We start from the raw sequence: 19,356 nt of genomic DNA on the forward strand, positions 1-19,356 counted from the left end.
TAATAAATATTTGAAAGCCTACCATGTGCACAGAATGCATAGTAGATAAGGTCCCTGCTAACAAAGAGCTAAAGAGCTTACACTGGAGTAGATTATACATGATGTATATTGAAAACTAAAATGTAAGGTAGAAAGTAGTGAGCGCTCTAAGGGATACAGATCAGTTGCAATTCATTTCAACAACTATTAATTGAATATTCAATTCATTTAATTATGGACTATTCTTCTCTTCCATTAGGTTTCCCTTATATGCCAGAGAAATTTTTCCTATTAACCAACCACAGTACAGCCTGTCCTTTTGCTCTCTTAGCACCATGTGCTCTTACTTCATAGTACACATCACAACTTGTGATTAAGTATATTTTCACCAGTTTTATATTTTTCTCCACCACTGTAGTGGAATCTGTACCATGACGCAAACCACATCAGTTTTTTTTTTCCCAATTCTATATGTCATTGTCTAATATTAGTCTACCTATATTTTCCAGATGACCAGATCAGCCTCAGCAATTCTAGGTCCTAGAAAAATCATGATGAATGTGATGAATAAAACTCAGTCCTTGGCTTAAATGGGCTCAAAATATGAGCTTTTAATACAAAGATCCCCAGGGCTCTCAGTGAGATTATATTATGAAACTCGTCATTACCACAAAACTCAAAAATTATGCCTGTAACAGTCCTAAGAGAAAGAAGAAATTATATTTTATATAATACTGTTTTGAATACAATCCGTGTTTCAAATAGAAATACTAGAAAGATGGACAAAAAGGTTAAAAGAATGTACCTTTCCATATTTGCCAAAGAGGTTCTTCAAATCAGCAGCTTTGGTATTAGAAGAAAGTCCACTAACCCAGATATTTTTAGTCGAGCTTCCACTGCTACCACTAGTACTACTTGTACTTCCTAGAATAGATTTAATATCAGATGTTTAAGTATCTCAATTGGAATTTTTTTTAACGAAATTATTAGGGCCATATTCTCTCAAAATTATAAAATCTTTTCACTTAATTTTGATAGTACAACCTTACTAAATCAAAATCCTATGAATTTGCTATTATTAAAATCAAACACAATAGACGAAACAACTAGCAAGGAAACAAGTCTGAACATTTGTACACTTCCTACTGCATGAATTTTAAGTCCAAGTGGGTAAAAAAATCAATTACGTGTCATGAACTTTTGCTGTCAATAATTCATACTCCACCACTGCACTGAATAGAGGCAACCAGGAAGCAGTTATCTAGGAATATTCAGACTGCTTAATTACCTACATCTGTTGTGGGCTTTAGATCCTGAGAAATTAGGAGTGCAAGAGGGAAAAGTCAAAGCAAGAGATAAACTGTTTTCAAGAATTTAAATATTTAATAACAAAGACTAACCAACCAGCTCATCTTCATTCTCTACTAGAGAAAGAGTAAGAGAAAATGGGAATTACATGCAACTGGATACCTCTGGATTTAATAACAAACAATCTTCTAAAACAAATCAATTACAAGAATAAGACCAGAGACCTCAAAATCCTTTAGAATCGGTAAATGATTATATGAATCATTTCTGTACAATTTCCATACACAAATTATGGTTTCATACATAGAGATGCCATTCCTTAGAATAGGCCTAGTCAGTCACTCTTCAGTGCTTTTCTTCAAATGTGCTTTTATAAAAGGGGAATTTTCATTCGTTTGGTTTTATTTGGAAAACAATTCTTACCCACTTTAAGAGAGACTGTATATAAGCAACTAAAAGTAATAATTTTTAACTTCAAGTTATTATATGCAAAAAGAGTAAAATTGTCGATGCTTTAAAAACATTACATGCCACAAGTTTTAATTGAAAAACTACTATCAGAGTAGACTTATGGTGAGACAGCACATACATGACTCAAATATTTTAAGTATTAAAATATTTGCTGCATTTCTATTCTTAAGAAACTCATTTCTCAAAGGATCGGCTTTATTTTATGGAATGTTAACTACAAGTGTGTGTCTCTTTTTTACGTTACCAGTAACATTTGGGCCCAGGCACTTCTCAAATTACAGAAAAAAAAATTTTAATACTAGGAAAACATTAACATTTAACCAAGACTACTAAGCTTCTAAATTCAAAGGATAATATTTAATAAATTTATTTATTATACCTTATCCATTAACCAAAACTGTAAGGGACATGGGTATTGCAATTAATTGTCAATTACTAAATCAATCACTAAAATTTCCAACTATTAAAACATACCAACAAAATAACTAAATAAACCATAGAGTATACATAAGACTCCTTTTTTAGGCACTGAAGAGGCATTTTAGGACTTTGTAGTACCTGAATAGTGTTATTTTTCCTTAAAATGCATTTTTTAGAAAACAAGAAATATTTTTCAAGTAGACAGGATACGTACAAGACGAAACTATAGTGCGTGGCCATGAGATAATCAGAGACTTCTCAATAACACAAAGCAATCAAATATTGCACCTTTAAGCTTACAAGAATTTAAAATAAAACTACTTTCCTACATAAGACTCCCATCAACCCAAAATAAGTCAAATTAAAAAGTAAATTCTTTTTTATTTATTTATTTATTTATTTATTTTTTTTTTTGGTGAGGAAGATCAGCCCTGAGCTAACATCCATGCTACTCCTCCTCTTTTTGTTGAGGAAGACTGGCTCTGAGCTAACATCTATTGCCAATCCTCCTCCTCTTTTTTTTTCCCCAAAGCCCCAGTAGATAGTTGTATGTCATAGTTGCACAACCTTCTAGTTGCTGTATGTGCGACACGGCCTCAGAACGGCCGGAGAAGCGGTGCGTCGGTGCGCGCCCGGGATCCAAATCCGGGCTGCCAGTAGCGGAGCGCGCACACTTAACCGCTAAGCCACGGGGCCGGCCCAAAAAGTAAATTCTGAAGAATTAAAATACTGTATACTGGCTATGTTAACAGAAGTGTACCCTGATTTAAAGAATGAAAAAAGTATTTTCTTTTAAATACTAGATTCCACAACTGTACACAAATATTATTTATAGCACACATTCTATTAGCAGAATAGGGAGAAGGTTGTGGTGATATGTAGCAGTTACAAATGACTGCAACTAAAGATAAAATACTTCTGAAATTATAATCTAAGAAAATGAAATATCTATTATATTAATATTCAATATAGTGGCTTATAACACAATGTTAAAAAGACATACCAAATTGGTTTTTAGCATACACATACCAGTTTACAAATTAAGCAATTAAAGAGTAACGCTTCAATTGCACCAAGAGTTTACTGTAATCTATTTAACTCCATACACCAAGAGTTTACTGTAATCTATTTAACTCTATAGTTTAGACAAAGGCCATCAAAATTTTTAGTATATCAATTTTTAAGGACAAAATGTCCAGGGAAACCCCAGGCAATTATTACTTTTTAATGAAAATATGTAATTTACTACTGAAATAAATAGGAAAAGATCCATTACCTTTGTCATCTTTGGATGATGTCTTGCTGTCTTTAGATTCCTTGGAAGAGCTAAAGAAGCAAATCACCAGAAGAAAATTGAAAACAAAAAACAAAAAAACCCACAAAAATCGAACAGCTTGATATTGACTATATTTCAAACTAGTGCTATTCATACAAATTAACAATTCCAAAGGCCTAGATTAGGTTATTTGAACAAATGATTCCCTTAGGATTCTTGCACTGATTTTCCCCAAGATGCCTGAAGATCTAGATTTTCTGACAATTCTATTCATGGCCATCTTCTCCAGATTTCAGGACTGGGACTTGACTTCATTTTGTGTTCTTAGGACTGACAGTTGTTCATTAACCATCATCACAAGGATTTTTAAAAATAAAACACAAAAAAATTGTCAATTTGAAAAAAAAACAAAAAAAACCAAAAAAAAAACCAAATATATGCTGACAATTCGACAATGCAATCAGTAGGACACACTGCATAATACGAAGATCTTGAAATTTTTTTTAAAGTAACTTATGACGGTCAAAAATATTATAGGCAGGATCATAAGTACTAATTACTGTACATGGTCTTGAAGCCACCCCCTTAATGTAGAGTGATCTTATTGAATGCTGGAATTCAGTATCGTAAAGAACTGACATAGAAAAACAAACCTCTTTGCTTGACCAGAGGCCCCAGTAGACGAGGGCCCTTTCTTCAAAGTATCCTTTTCTTTGTCTCCAGATTCTGCTTTCTTAGAACTTTCTCTGGCTTCCTTCTCGACAGCATCACCCTTCACGCAGTCTTCCTTCTTACCATCTTTATGGTTCGCATTCATCTCATAATCCTTGCTTTCCTTCTCCGGGCTCTGTGCAATGGCGTCCTGCTCATCTTTTGGCTTACTTGCTTCAGAATCTGTAATTTTCACATTTTTACCTGTTTCTAGGAGGTCATCACCATCAAAATCCAGAGTGATGGCATCTTCAGCCTGGATTGTGACCGAGATGTTGTCATCCTCAGCTTCTTTCACAGTCGCATTAGCTTCCATCTCTTCGTGAGCTGTGTGATCAGCCTCAGCTAGGTTCCCTTCTGAAGGAAGAGGTTTAGATACTTCTTGTGTACCATCACCAGAACCTGCTATATCTAAGAGGATTTAACAGGAATAAATATGGCAAAACAAGAAGTTTAAACAATTTCATATTCATAAGCTAGAATAGGACCTAGAAAATATAAAGCCAGTTATTAGCACTGATGGAAGGTTAGGAAAAAAACACAAGGGTATTAACTAACATAAACAATCCTTTACCCAGGATCACTCATTCTTCATGGAAAAAATGATCTCTACATACAAATACCAAACAACAAAAGTGAGGAAATTGTTCCATCCTGAGGAAACCAGCTCTTCATTTCTGGTTATAAGTTAATGGCATATGGAAGATTTTTTTCCTCCACGAGATAGTGACAAATGTGCAGATTTGTTATTCAATGTTCGAATCATCTTGGGATTTAACCCTCGGGACCTTCAGAATTCCCATGGTGACGTCTTGAAAGGTCACAGTCTGAGGATATCAATCAGTCTTCAAAATATTTCAGGGCCCCATCTTTTTCGTTCTTCTTATTCAATTCTTGAGTAGTCCAGAATCGTATGGAAAACTGCTACAGAAGGCTCCAAAGGTAGCCTGCTCCACAACGTTCGGGAAATTGGTTATTCCCAGTCTTCATCCTGTCCAGTCAGTCCCGCAATTACCATTTTCAAAGATGTCTTGCCTTCCCCCAAAATAGAAAGGTTTCGGGCATGTGAGATTTTCAGTCAGTAGCTTTACTTCATCATCGCTTCTAGGCTTTTTATTCTGCCTTGCTCAGAACCCTGCTCCACGTCCTTCCTAGTCCAAGGTAGGATCCCTTCACTTCTGTCCAAGAACTCTTCCATAACCTTGCACAGACCACATGTATTGCTATTGACGTGCCTGTAATTGTATTGGATAAGACAGGTCTCCTAAACTACTAAAACTGTCAGAAGACTGTATGAAAGTTTTTCTAAGCAGCAAACAAGAAGTCAGTCTCCTGGTCACCCACTATTTTTAGGACCAGTTGTAAAATTAATTATCTGTTATATACTAGGACTCCAATAAGCACGTATGAGTTACTGCAGTGCCAGTCTTAAGGATGTAATCAACTTACCGTGTGCTACAAGTTATTTTAAAAATAAAATTAAAATTGAGTTAAATTAAAAATGGCATTGTCCACTACAGTAACTGATATGTACTATTAAGTTAGAACATATCGTGTTAAAAAGAAAATTAAAACCAATTGAAAAATAAAATCAAGATGCTAACTTAATTCACTAAATTGATAAATTTGAAAATGAACTCATTTCAAAAATAAGACTTCAAATAAAGAATTTTTTTTTACATAATTTACTGTTTTTCTCAATGTCAGCAATTTTTAAACTCTGCTTAGCATCAAACATACCTTTCTCATTTTCTTCTTCCTCACCATCCTGAAATTCAAAGAATAATCAAATGTAAAACGAATTCATTTAAAACTGGATTTTAGTAATAGTACAAAATCAGTCAAGTTAAATTGGAGTATAAATTAATAATAATTAGGGATACCTATCAGTAACAAATATTAGATATTCCAGTCAGAACCAGAGCCCATTTAGAGAAACGTGGCACATGTCTGGTATATATGATTTTAGACAAGAAAACAGGCAAATCTGTCAATGACTAGATCAACAATGAACCGGATTATTTAGTTTCAGTTTTCAAAACTAACTTATATAACCCGAACCTTACTCATATCAAAGAGCTGCCAATAAAAAGACTGACAATTATTTTATGTGACTCAGTTCAAAGGCACTCTTAGGGCGTACTATTCAAAACAGTACCAGAAAGTATAACCTGAAGACATACACTTTCAAAGGCTTGACTGCATATTAATAAGCACAAAACACAAACAAAAAACAGTCTCTTCTTAGGCATCTCAGAAGTAAGAAGGATGACTACCAAAATAATTAGTTTCAAATTATTCATTCCTTTTTAGCTGTTAAAAATGAACTCATAGCTGTCACATATACACTGGTGGTCAGCCACTTTAAAAATGGTATTTGTGCTATAGGTAATCAAAACAAGCAACTCACACATTTTTAAAATATGATTGATTTTAATTTTAAAATATGTGATATCCTCACCCAATCTAAAATTAAGCATGTGTTAGCTTGAAAACAGGACTATCACAAAGGGAAAAATCTTTATTCTACCAAGAAAATACTGCAAAAATCACTGAAGTAATCACACCAAGATAGAACCAATGTTTTCCTAAAATTAAAGATCATAACAAATAAGCAAAGTAATATGCATTATAATCCCAGTAAAAGAAAAAAAATAACGGATGTTTTAGTTTACAATAGTTCAACACAAAAGCTAAGTAAAAGTAGATCATTTTCAGTCAAGGTGGTGTGAAGCTACCACATACAAAGCTTTAGAGTAGTGGTTCTCAAACTTTGAGTGTATATCAGAATTCCCTGGAGGGCTTTTTAAAACACAGAGTGCTGAAAATCAACCCCAGAGTTTCTGATTCAGGTCTGGAGTGGGGCTTGAGAATGTGCATCTCTAATAAAGTTTCCAGGTGATGCTAATACTGTGGTCCAGGGACTACACTTTAAGCAATACTGCCTTAGAGTGAGACCCTGGTAGTGAAGAAGACCTAAAGAAAAATTTAACTGTAAACAAAATTTTTAAATAGCATATTTATCTTAAAATACAATTTTAGATTCATGTAAAAGTATGCATTCCTTAAAAATGTCAAATATTTTACTATATGCTCAAAATAACAACCATACTTTTAAGAAATCATTTTAGAAGAGTTTTCAACTTTAAGTTAACATACAAGTGCCCCAACTAGGGTATGACCAGTTGTTTTACATACTAAAGTACCACAAAGGAAACTAAAAACATTGAAACAACAAAGCCACAAGCTTAGGAAGAAAAATAGTTCAAAACAAGCAGATTAATGATTGATAGCAATGTGAATCCTATTATTACATAAGTCCATTAAACTGTGCTCTAATAATCTCTTAATTGTCGTCCTGGAACAAACTGTCGTACTGGAATTGAGTTTTAATCATTACATTTCTAATCTGCAATATTTGGAAAGGAAAGAAAAATGCTTTAACCTAGATGGAGTGGTAGGCAGTGGCAGCAAAGAAAGGATGTTAGGCTGGAATTATAGATACATCTTTTTCTTCCAAACTCTTTTAGTTTAGTAATTTATCTTGGAGGGATAAACTGGAATACCTTAACTTTTACTTAAAAGCACAACAAATGAACTTCAAGAATGCAACTTGCCTCTCCTTTATCTATCTGTGATGCCAACAGCACACCACTTCCAAGTTACTCTTCTAGAGATGCAATATTGATAGGTTCAAGAAAAAAATGGCCAAATTATTTGCTATTTTAAAGAGTAAAATTTAAAAAGTACTGTGGCATAAGAAACAAAATCCTTTCTGCTGTGTAGTTCCTGCCAATTAGAAATGTTATTTCTAGCTGCTAAAATAATTGAAGGTTTGCCTTACTTTGCTGAAGAGCTTTTAGATATTAATCCTAATTATTCAACATGTCTTCTGAAGGGTTTCATAACTTTAGTTCCTCAGAATAGTGCTAACACTGGCCTTATCACACAGACTAAATGCCCCTACAAAAAGAGTCTTACCCAGCTTCTAGAAAACAAAGCGATTACAATCGGGGTAAAGCACAAAAACAACTAGGATTAGTAGAAAAGCTGGGCCACACATCAGTGCAGGTTGGTTTACTGTTCAGTGTGTGCAGTAAACATAGCAGTACTAAGGTTAAACCAAACGTCCTAAATAAGGCTAAAAATCCTTGCAATAAGGAAACAAACCAGGAAATACAAGAAAGACAACACGAAATTTTCCTGTCTAAATGATATATCTGCATAGACATGATATGTACCTTATTTGAAAATAATTTTCCTCCACTGAAAACAGACTTTTTTTTCAGAATGAGGAATATAGTAAATAAGTAACTACAATGTAAAGCATCCTTTTTTTTTTTTTTTTTTTTATTCTTTTCCCCCAAAGCCCCAGTAGATAGTTGTATGTCATAGCTGCATATCCTTCTAGTTGCTGTATGTGGGACACGGCCTCAGCATGGCCAGAGAAGCGGTGCGTCGGTGCACGCCCGGGATCTGAACCCGGGCCGCCAGCAGCAGAGCATGCGCACTTAACCGCTAAGCCACGGGGCCGGCCCATAAAGCATCCTTTTAAATTAACTACTTTTTGAGTTTATCTTGAAAAAATATAATATTTTACACATGAAAATGAAGCAAATGCTCTGTAAGGTAGGTACTCATGTTATTTATCTTTGCAGTGGGATCTACAACCATTAGTCAAATGCCAAAACTCATTTACAAACTTTCTCCATTTTCGTTTCATCCTAGGAGCCACAGTGACTAGTAAGAGACAAAGACAAGCTGAGGACTTATTTTTCACTTAACGAAGTGTTTATTATATATCCATTCTACTACGTTTCCCTAGGTTAATCTTGTGATACATGTACATATATGTGCTAAGGAGATCTCTTCTGGAAGGCTTCCTTTCTCCTTAATTGTATGTAAATACTGTATTCAACCTGACTGATTAAAAACCCTCAAAATAATCCTAAACCACTAACTGTCTGCTATCTGGCAATATGCTAAAGATGGTGGGAAATATAAAATATCTGGCACATAATAAGCACTCAATAAATATTTGTGGAGTAAATTTACTAAATAAATGTAGTGTGAGATACTGCTGTTTTTAGGTGGCATTTGTACATATTGTAAAAGGCTTAACTGCAGTACTGCGTAAGTACAATGCAATTTAAAAAACAACATTTACTAGCGTGGAGTTATTTAGTGAAAAGAATACCAGACCTGGCATCGTGAGACCTAAGTATTTATTCTGTCTTTACCACTCAAACAGTTTTACTCTGTGGTACTGTCATCTATCTATGTGAATATTACCTATAAAATAGAGATCACATACGACCTAAATAGGATGTATTGGATTAAATAAGATAATGGATATAGACAGTTCTCTGTAAACAGTAAAGCACTACGTAAGAAAGCGCTATTAGAGGAAACTTTATGGAGGAGATGAAAAAAATCGGGCTTTGAGAGGTATACAGACTTCATATGACAAAACAAGGGAAGGACTTTCACGTTAGTGAAACATTAGGGGCAAAGGGAAATAGAAAAAGGAATATATATGGTGTGATCATAAATGATTGAAGAGATTGAGACTAGAGGAAATCTTAAATTAAAGCATTAGCAAATGTAAAGATTTTTGAGAAAATTTTCCAGAAAATTCTCAATTAGTATCTCCAAGCTAGTAAAACAATTCTACAAATAATCACTAATTGCATACGTACTATGTGCCAGGACCTATGATTAATCCTCACATCAATCTAGCAGGTAGGAATTATAATGTTCATTTTATAAACATAAACACTGACTAAGAGAACCTGCTCAAAGTCACAACATTATAAGTAACAGAAGTAAAATTTGAACCAAATTCTGTCTAGTATGACAAATAGCCTAGAGGCTAATGCCTAAAAGCTAAATATTTAAGCATCAAATCAAAGCCTGAAGACTGGTTTTAAATAAATACATCCCTATACAAATATATTGCCTACTTGCTTATATTTATTAAAGCAAGTAATAGGAGGATAAATCATGAATTTTAAAAAGTTTGCCAATAAGCGCATGGGTCAAAGGGACTTTTTTGAATATATCTTGTCTTGCAGCTTTGACTTTGGAACCATGTAAATATTTTAAATAATTATAAAATTAGATTAAAATTTCTAACTTTTTATTTTGAAATAATTATAGATGCACAAGTTGCAGATTAAAAATTTTTTAAAGCAATACTTAAATATTGAAAATAAAATGAAAGTCAACCTAAATACGTATTTTGGTGATATAACCATACAGAGCAGAACTAGTCTAAAACACAGTAATTTGTTCATTCCTAGAGGAGTACATCCTTAGGACAGATATAACTGGGGAAAGACATCTTAAATTATTTTCAGTAATCATATTGGTGGTGGTGTTGGTATTATCACTCTAAGACTGTTGTATGTGTAGTGTGAGATAAAGGAAACAACTTAGAAGTATCCCTATGAACTCAAAATCTATTTTATCTTAAAAGTTAAAACAAAAACAAACAAAGAAACCATACACATTCTCTAGCACTTTACATTGAAAAGGCCTAGAAAACAGGAACAACCCAGTAGCAATGAACACCGCTACCACTTAGATTGTTGTCTTGAAATACCATTTACCACTAAAAGGAAAAAAGAGCTAATTATAGGTCTGGAGCAGGAAATGGAACATCATTACACACCAGAAAGCAAGGAAGCAATCACAGACTACTAGGATTATGCTGAAAGAACTCAAGAGCCAACTTGAAGAGGCTCTAACTAGCTACAGATGGACAATTTGAACATTAATAAGGATAATAACTACAATGGACTGAAATACACTAAATATGTTTAAATCCATCAGTTCAAAATGAAACTAAGGGAGAAAAAAGGAAAAATAAAAAACTTATTAGTCACTGTTGGAGATGCTAATGAACCAGCTCATTATTCTGAAAATTGGTAAATAAAAGGAAAAGAATCAAACACATATCCTGACTTTCCTTTGTAAACAGTACCATTGGGTAACCAAATAGTAAATGAGGAGAAGTTTCTCTTTCTAGCAACATTCCAGGTAATAAATAAAAAAGAAATGATAGAATTAGAAATATCATCACTCTGACCACCCTAACAAATCCATGGGGTATGGCTCATCAATAACTGGTACCACCACCAAGAAGATACAACCGGACATTATATGTATCCAAATGGAAGAATACAACACTACCTATCAAGTAGTTGTGTGTGTTTGGGGGGAATAGGAGGGTGCCCTGAATTGGATAGCAAGCCTCCAGATTCTATAACCAACTTACCAATTTACAGGAAATACAGTAAACAGAGGAACATGTTGAATGACTTCACAGGAATGTAATCAGTAAAATCTAGACTTTGGAAGCTCTACAGCAGGGGTTGGCAAACTACACTAGATGCCTCCTTTTGTAAATATTTTTATTGCAACAGCCACATCATTCATTTACCTACTACCAGTGGCTGCTTTCACAGTACAATGGCAGAGTTGAATAGTTGTGACATAGATTATATGGCCCACAACGGCTAAAATATATTCTACCTGCCACTTGAAGAGAAACTTTGCCAACACTTGCTCAATAGGATGAACAACTCAATTCCCTCAATGAATAAAATAGTGGAGGGAAAAAGATGGAAGGAAAACCTACAGATTAAAAGAGACCTAAAAGATATTTCAATCAATCACAATGTATAGATCTTATTTATATCTGGATTCAAACAAAACCTGTCAAAACAAAAAAACTACAGACAACTGAACATTTGAGTACTAATTGTATATTTGATATTAAAAATTTTATATTAGGAGTGAGTGTAAAAAATGAAAGATTTTTCTTTTAGCGATACACACTGAAAGTTTTTAAGCAAAATATGATGTCTAGAATTTGTTTCAAAATAACGCAGAAAGGGGAAAGTGACGAGATACAGATGAAAAGACTCCCCATGAGCAGACAGTAGCTGAAGCTGGCTGATGGTTACTATGTAGTGTTCCTTAAAACAAATAGTGAGACAACAGATTCATTCAGCATATTTAGAAGCAATAGATCACAATGGAACCCAGAAACATCTATATATGTTTCTAGATTTTCCCCTATACATTATTTAGAAAGACAAAAAAGGTCATTTTACTTAAAGAATATGTCTCTGAAGATGTAACTTCCCTATCTTTCGATACCATAAGGCAAAACCTGCCCCTTGATGAGAAATAAATAACTGTTCTTTCACTCTCAGGATGGAATGGGAGCAAGGCCATCTCTAGCCCACAAAAATTTGTGAAAATTAGAAAAAGGCACCCATTCCTTAAAATACTTCACTTCTATTTGTGAAATTTTTACAATAAATATATAGTCTATTATGTGAATGGGTACCCTTAGATATGATGCCTTCACACAACTCACAACCTGCACACCTGTCGGAGTGGCCCTTGATGGAAATTAAAAAGCTAGTTGCCAAAGAACACGAAGAGCTCAACTCCACCTTTTTGCAAATTAGTAATCTAGAAAAGAACTCCCCCAGTTTGAGAGTTAATCTTCTCATCTATACTTTATCACTCAGAAATGAACGTACTTGGGGACAGTATGGGGGACAAGTCTATATAGATGTTCACAGTTCTAACATTTCCTTCCTGAATATTCCAAGTTATCAGAAACATTTCTCTCAGAAACACAATTTCTCCCCCACTACAATAAACACAGAGAGCCAATATATAGCCTCACCAGCATTTGTGGCTCACCAGGATTTCAAAGGCAAGAGAGCTGCAGGAAAGAAAGCATGACCAGAGGCAATCAGCTAAGCAGTCCATGAACGTGAGCCCCACTGTATACCCTTCTAGTAAATATTAGAAGAAAAATAAGAGACCTGATCACTATTTTTTCTTTTTATTTATTTTTTATTTTTTTGTGAGGAACATTGGCCCTGAGCTAACATCGTGCTAATCCTCCTCTTTTTGCTGAGGAAGGCCGGCTCTGAGCTAACATCTATTGCCAATCCTCCTCCTTTTTTTTTTTTCCCCCAAAGCCCCAGTACATAGTTGTATGTCACAGTTGCACATCCTTCTAGCTGCTGTCTATGGGACACGGCCTCAGCAAGGCTGGAGAAGGAGAAGCGGTGCGTTGGTGCACGCCCGGGATCTGAACCCAGGCCACCAGCAGCGAGCGGAGTGCGCGCACTTAACCGCTAAGCCACGGGGCCGGCCCTATTTTTTCTAAATCTAGTAAACAGAGGGAACTCCTATCTCTATTTGAAAGTATAATATTCAAAGAGGATACATGAACAAGGAGTTCTTGAATACAGATATGAGATAAAGACGAAGGATAATTTAAAAAAACAATACTGCAGAAATTGAGTTATAAATGTTTGTTTATGGCATCTGTAAGTCATGCTTTAAAAAGTCCACTATGTATATATCACATATACCAAAAACAAAATTTAACACACAACAGAAGAGCAGTCATTTTCCACACACACACACACACACACACACACACACACACACCCCAAGTAAATTTCTAGAACAGAGATTTTTATACTTTTTATATTATTCCCATTCCAGGAGTGTTAAATTAACAAAATTTTAGCTTTGAAAAGGATATTAGTACTTTTAAATGATTTATTTTATACCAAAGTGACAGAAAAAAGTCAAGGAGAGTGTAAACTTCTCAAAAAAAAACCTAGTTATGTTTTACAGAAAGGATGGACTGTTTTTATTTTTATTCTGAAAACGGTAGAAACCTTGTTATAATAACTCCCAATTACCTTTGTGGCAAAAAAAAATTTCAGCTGCCAATTTTAAGTATTTTGTACATACCACATAAATAACTCAGTATTAAATTTAAGGCAGTTTTATGAATTAAAGAATTATGAAATCAAAATAAGATTCCATTTCCAAGCCTTTCCACCCACAATATTAAATTTCATAGGACTAAATGTAAACTTACTTGGGCTGTTAGAAAGGTATCATCTTCACCTTCTTGAGCTTCAATTTCCTAAGTAAAAGGGTATACAATAGCTTTGCTTTACAAAATATCTGGGTAACATGAGAATGCTTTTATGCTATACCCGATTAACACTTGCCTCATGTTCTGTACAGTGTCTATGATACCATGGGTACTAAGTCACTACTTAATAATTCAGACTATATTTTTTATGCCAACATAAAAAACTTAGTCACATTGATAATTAGAAAAATCTCTTTCTTGAGCCCTTCATTTATTAAGCTAGGTAGAACAAAAGTGTTCTAAGCATGAATACTAACAAGTACTAACTCCCTAATCCACTGATTTTCTTAAGACATACTAACATACTTCAAAGCAGGACAAATGATCTATTTCATTCAAAGAAAAGATTTGTAAAATTATATGCTTTTAAATTAAACTTTCATAAGTAATTTCCCCACTCTTGATAATAACCAAAGAAATGCAAATTAATCTTTTATATCTACTAAAGTAGCAAAAGAAAAAAAAAAAAAACTACCACCAGGTAATGTTGGCATGGTCAGAATGAAACACTCAATTCTAGTGGGGTAGAGAACAACTTAAACCTTAAATGTCCCAAATTAAAGTAGTGGTTATTAGTCACATAGAAAATAGTCTAATAAATTATGGTATAACACACAAAGATTGTGAAGTCATTATGATATGTTATGTGAAAATATTATATAGAATAAATAGCAATTTATGGCACAATAACTACCAGGGAAAAATACATACATACGTGGAAGATAATAAGCAAAAATTAAAAAGGTCCTCTTAGGTGGCAGGATTATGGGTGATGTATAAATAACTTTAAAAATACTTTTCTTTGAAAATTCTGAGACTTCCACATTGAACTAGAAAAAAATACTTTTTATTATTTAATACTTAATTTATGTGTCATGTTTTAAAAAAACTGGCTAAAGACCTGACTTTCGATGTCCTCTTTTTCTATATCTTCTATTGCTTCTGCCTCTATTAATTCATGAGCTCTCTTGTTCTCTTCTGCAGAAAGTAATTCCTTGGAATGCACATTTTCTTCTTCATTTTCACCAAATTCTTCAGAGTCCTTTAGTTCGTCATTTCCATCTTGTTCATGTGCCTCTTGATTCTCCAATTCACAGTCCTTTTAATGGTAAGAAAATTTGGTACAACTAGACGCAAAGTAGTGTAGGCTATCCACCAAACGTTTTTTTTGGTAATTTACATCACTAAATGTTTTAAATTTTACCATATTTTGACATTATTCCCAAAGTCAAAGTTCAATCATTTTACCTTATATATTAACTGTCTTTAAAAATAGAGGGGGTCCAATACCAACATCATTAAACCATGCATCTGAGTTCCCAACATCTCTCACACTGAAATACACACTAACTAGATTGCTACTAGAGATGCTCTCAAGTTGCAGTTATTTAATATTTAACAAGCCATATCCTAGGAACTGTCCTAGAAGATATGGCTTCAAAGAAATGACTTGATTTCTCCACGTGTCAAAGTTTGATTTAACTTCAAAGACCCTGGAAGTCTTATATATCATAACATAAAGTCTACTTCTAATTAATAATAAGGAATCCCAACTGTTACACCAATGTCTGTTCTTGAAAAATATGCAAATAATTAATTTAAGTGTATTTGTTTTGAATTCTATCACTATGCCACAATGTCAATTAGGCAGGGGAATATAATCTCTGTGAAGGAATATCTGTTTGCCCTTCAAAGTTTATGGATACATAGTACTTCAGCAGAAACAAAGAAAAGCAGCCATCTGTGTAGTTTCCTCTTTGATTAAATGCAGAGAAAAGAAGGGGTGAAAGCAGTGCACGTTCCTTCCTCCTTTCCTATTCCTATATCTATTCTTAATAACCTTGACCTATTTCTTAAATCTAGCAGATTTAAGAAAAGGTTTCTGGGTTAAAAGGGCAGGGGCGTGACTACTAATCATTCATAGCTGAGCTGCAGTGAGAGAAGAAAAATTTCTGAGGAGGTGGGCACAGAGAAGGAATATGACTGTTTGGGAATGTGGAGTGCTTGGGGAGCAAGGCATCTCTGGGACAGGAGGCTTGACCAACCTCACCATGTATGAGTCAGGGAACACTGGAGATTGAAAATGGAGTAGCTGGTTGTATGACGGTAGAAGAACAGATGCAAAAAAACAATCAAGAGAAGTCACCAAGGGAACTTCCCCTAATCTGAAGTGCCAACTTTGACCAGTCTCCTCACTTATAAATGGAAGCAATTCCTATACTCTTTATATATCTAGGCAATAGGTGACATTTACCCACCACTACTGTATAAATTCCAAAATTTCCAAGTCTAGGAGACAAGGAAAGTATATTCACTTAATTTCTATCAAATGCATCACATATGCTGATACTTCCAAGTGGAAAAGAAATATAAAGAAGAAACTGAAAAAAAAAAAAAAAAAAGAAGAAACTGAAGATATATTTAGATAGATTTTTTTAAAAAAGCTCTTTTGTTCTGCTAGACATTATGACCAGGTTCATTTAATAACAACACAAAGGCATCCTTTGCAGTACATATAAGAGACAGTACTATTATGCTGAAAAGAAGTATATATCTCCTCATAACATTTCAAATGACTGTAACATATTCATGAACTGAAGAGCTAAAAGAAAATTAGACATTTGAAAATTAGAAGGTTTTATCCTAAGTCACAATGTTTTTCCAGCTAATGGATAATTTTTGCTTAATTATACACTCACTAGTGTAGACAAGTAGAGAAAATAAGAAAATAAGCAAAGGAACAAACCTAATGGAAGATACACCACAAGGATAACAGAATACTGAGACCGAAGAGTTCTTAAAGGCTCAAACAAAAACTGATTACAGGCATGCAATCATCAATTTTAATGGATCCCTGGGCAAATATTTCCTAAAATTATCTGATTTCAGGGTTAACTCCTCAACCAAACATTTCTTTCTGTCTGTGCCTGCCCTCAAAGTGCAAGGTACAAAGTGTGGGGTGTGTGGTGCTGTGCTATGTGTGTGTAATATGGGGAGGGTAGAGAGCTAGGCAGAGGGAGAGATGGGTGGGTGAATGGACGTGAGCTGACTTCATGGTGCAGCACACAGACATCCAGGGACTTTATGACAATATAGACTAACTATACACAGAAAATGGAATATATGGGGATATAAATATACATAATTTAAGAGGAACTATGCTCATTAAATAATTCCTGCAAATGCCACACTACTTAAGACCTAATGATCAGTAAGTAGCAGATCACATTTCCTTAAAATGAAAACAAAACAAAAAAACTCTAACTATGATTAAAAATAACTTAGCACATAGAACTGCCACAACCCTAATTAAAATTACATACTTTATTTTTCTGGTTGGTCAGTTTTGAAATACATTATTTCTTAGCCAAAAAAGACTTAGCTTATTTATCTTTAAAGGGCAAAACAAATTTCTTAATTTGATTTTTACCAAGTATCAACACATCAGCTATTTTCTCTCTCCATTTTAAGGACTGTATATAGTAATCTCAGTTCTGTATATGACATATAAAAACTAAATGCAATGGGCAGATGAAAAATAAATTATCAATATCCTTCATCGCAGTACCTTGTCCAGGAACTAACACGTCAATTGCCCTTTAGCTGTTCCTCTGGCCCCTGTGTCTCAGATTTCTACTTAAAGGCCTGGACAAACATTATTATTTTTAGCTTTATGTCTCATTTAACTAAAGATAAAGTTATTTATTATATTTCTCAACTATGAGAACTAATGAGATTGACAATATTACATAAATCTCTATCTTTATCTTACCTACAAACACGTCAGTATCTACTGTTCCAGTAAAATGCATGAATTCATCATGCAAAATGCTAAGCTCAAAATAAATATCTTAACCTGAGTAATTAACACTTTACCTTGACAAAAGCATCATCTTCCACAGAAGCATCTCCACTCAACTCATCTGCTTCCTGCTTTTTACCTGCGAAAGAAGGAAAATGGGCTAACAACCAATCCTTTATTACTTTAAGAGCAAAAAACATTCAGAGACGTTTACCCCGAAGTATCACTCTCCATTCCCAAATCATCTGACAAAGCTAAGGCCAACTGCTTATAAACTACCTGGTCACAGCTATCCCAAACCAAACAGCTTTATTAACAATGTCATGCTGTTTCACTAAAATAAACTGTACAAATAATTAATCCTACATATGAACTCATCATCTAACTCACTTGACGTACATGATACATTTTTCTTTACATCACTAAAGTTCTCTATCTTCAATTCTCCCAGAAGTAGCAGCACCTTTCAACACTATTCTGTTTACATAACCAGACGTCTGATAGCTACTTTCAAGACTCATATACCCCACAAAGCCTTCCCTAAGTTCTCCTCTTCAACAAGCCTCCTCTGAAATACAATCCTCACGCTTTAATCTACACCTTACAATCCATCAGTTGATTATATATTGCCTTGTACTCTCAAGTACATCTTGCTTCGCCATTTTAGAAAAGAAATTCCTTAAGTACAGTGACTGCTTTTATGCTTATTTTGTATTTCTCCAAAGGCCTAAATATAAATAGTGCTGGGCACTGAACATAATGACTGAGTTAAGTGATTTAAGGCAAGTAGAAATTACTTCAGACCGAAAACTGTTACTAGCTTCCAAATAGACTACAGGCCTCCCCTAACCAACCCTCATCTTCAAAACTTTGCAAATTGGTGGTTGAAACTTTAAAAATGTTTTCCACATCAAAAAAAAAAAAAAAAGTTTTCCACAGAGCCAATGTTAAAAGTTTATGTTTTCAGGCTAGTCCACAAAAACCTACTTAATAACCCATAACATATCAGAAATGCTGTAATAAACACAGCTGCTGAAACTTTAGTAATAAAACAAAATTTTTTTTAATTCACTTATTTTGAAATATGAATGGATGTTCTTTCCTGAGGCCTACTAATCAACTGTTCCCTTGGTCTAACACAGGAACTGCCATAACCCCCAGGATAGAGGGCTTAAGCTGTGAGGTAATGGTAAAAAAAAAAAAAAAAAAAAAAGAGTTAGGATACCTCCCTTAACCTAGTCTCCTCACCAGCCCCTATCTTTCATCTACTCCCAGTTCAAAACCCTTTCCTCAAATGAGTGATAAAGAGAGAAACAAGATACTGGTGCTTCCAGGTATGTGAGAAACAAGATTAAGAGTGGAGACCTTTCTTTTACCCACTGAGGTAACAGAGGGCTTGTG

The 19,356-nt window shown here is 34.3% G+C and overlaps 1 protein-coding gene across 5 annotated transcripts in view; it reads right to left on the reverse strand.

The window, feature by feature from the left end:
• The window catches only part of SLTM (SAFB like transcription modulator), a 69,495-nt gene that overhangs the window by 39,655 nt on the left and 10,484 nt on the right, over positions 1–19,356 (reverse strand). For 2 of the 5 annotated variants that reach the window (XM_058541695.1, XM_058541693.1), the window contains exons 3-9: positions 18,030–18,094; positions 15,055–15,252; positions 14,094–14,141; positions 5,906–5,933; positions 4,108–4,576; positions 3,455–3,504; positions 785–903 (exon numbers count right to left, since the gene is read on the reverse strand). In XM_058541695.1, the coding sequence (XP_058397678.1) occupies positions 785–903; positions 3,455–3,504; positions 4,108–4,576; positions 5,906–5,933; positions 14,094–14,141; positions 15,055–15,252; positions 18,030–18,094 (977 nt within the window). The remainder of the gene's footprint in view (positions 1–784; positions 904–3,454; positions 3,505–4,107; positions 4,577–5,905; positions 5,934–14,093; positions 14,142–15,054; positions 15,253–18,029; positions 18,095–19,356) is intronic. The other 3 variants (XM_058541694.1, XM_058541698.1, XM_058541697.1) reach the window with 3 other exon arrangements.

The sequence above is a fragment of the Diceros bicornis genome, chromosome 5, assembly GCF_020826845.1.
Source record: "Diceros bicornis minor isolate mBicDic1 chromosome 5, mDicBic1.mat.cur, whole genome shotgun sequence".
In the NCBI taxonomy this organism is placed as follows: domain Eukaryota; kingdom Metazoa; phylum Chordata; class Mammalia; order Perissodactyla; family Rhinocerotidae; genus Diceros; species Diceros bicornis.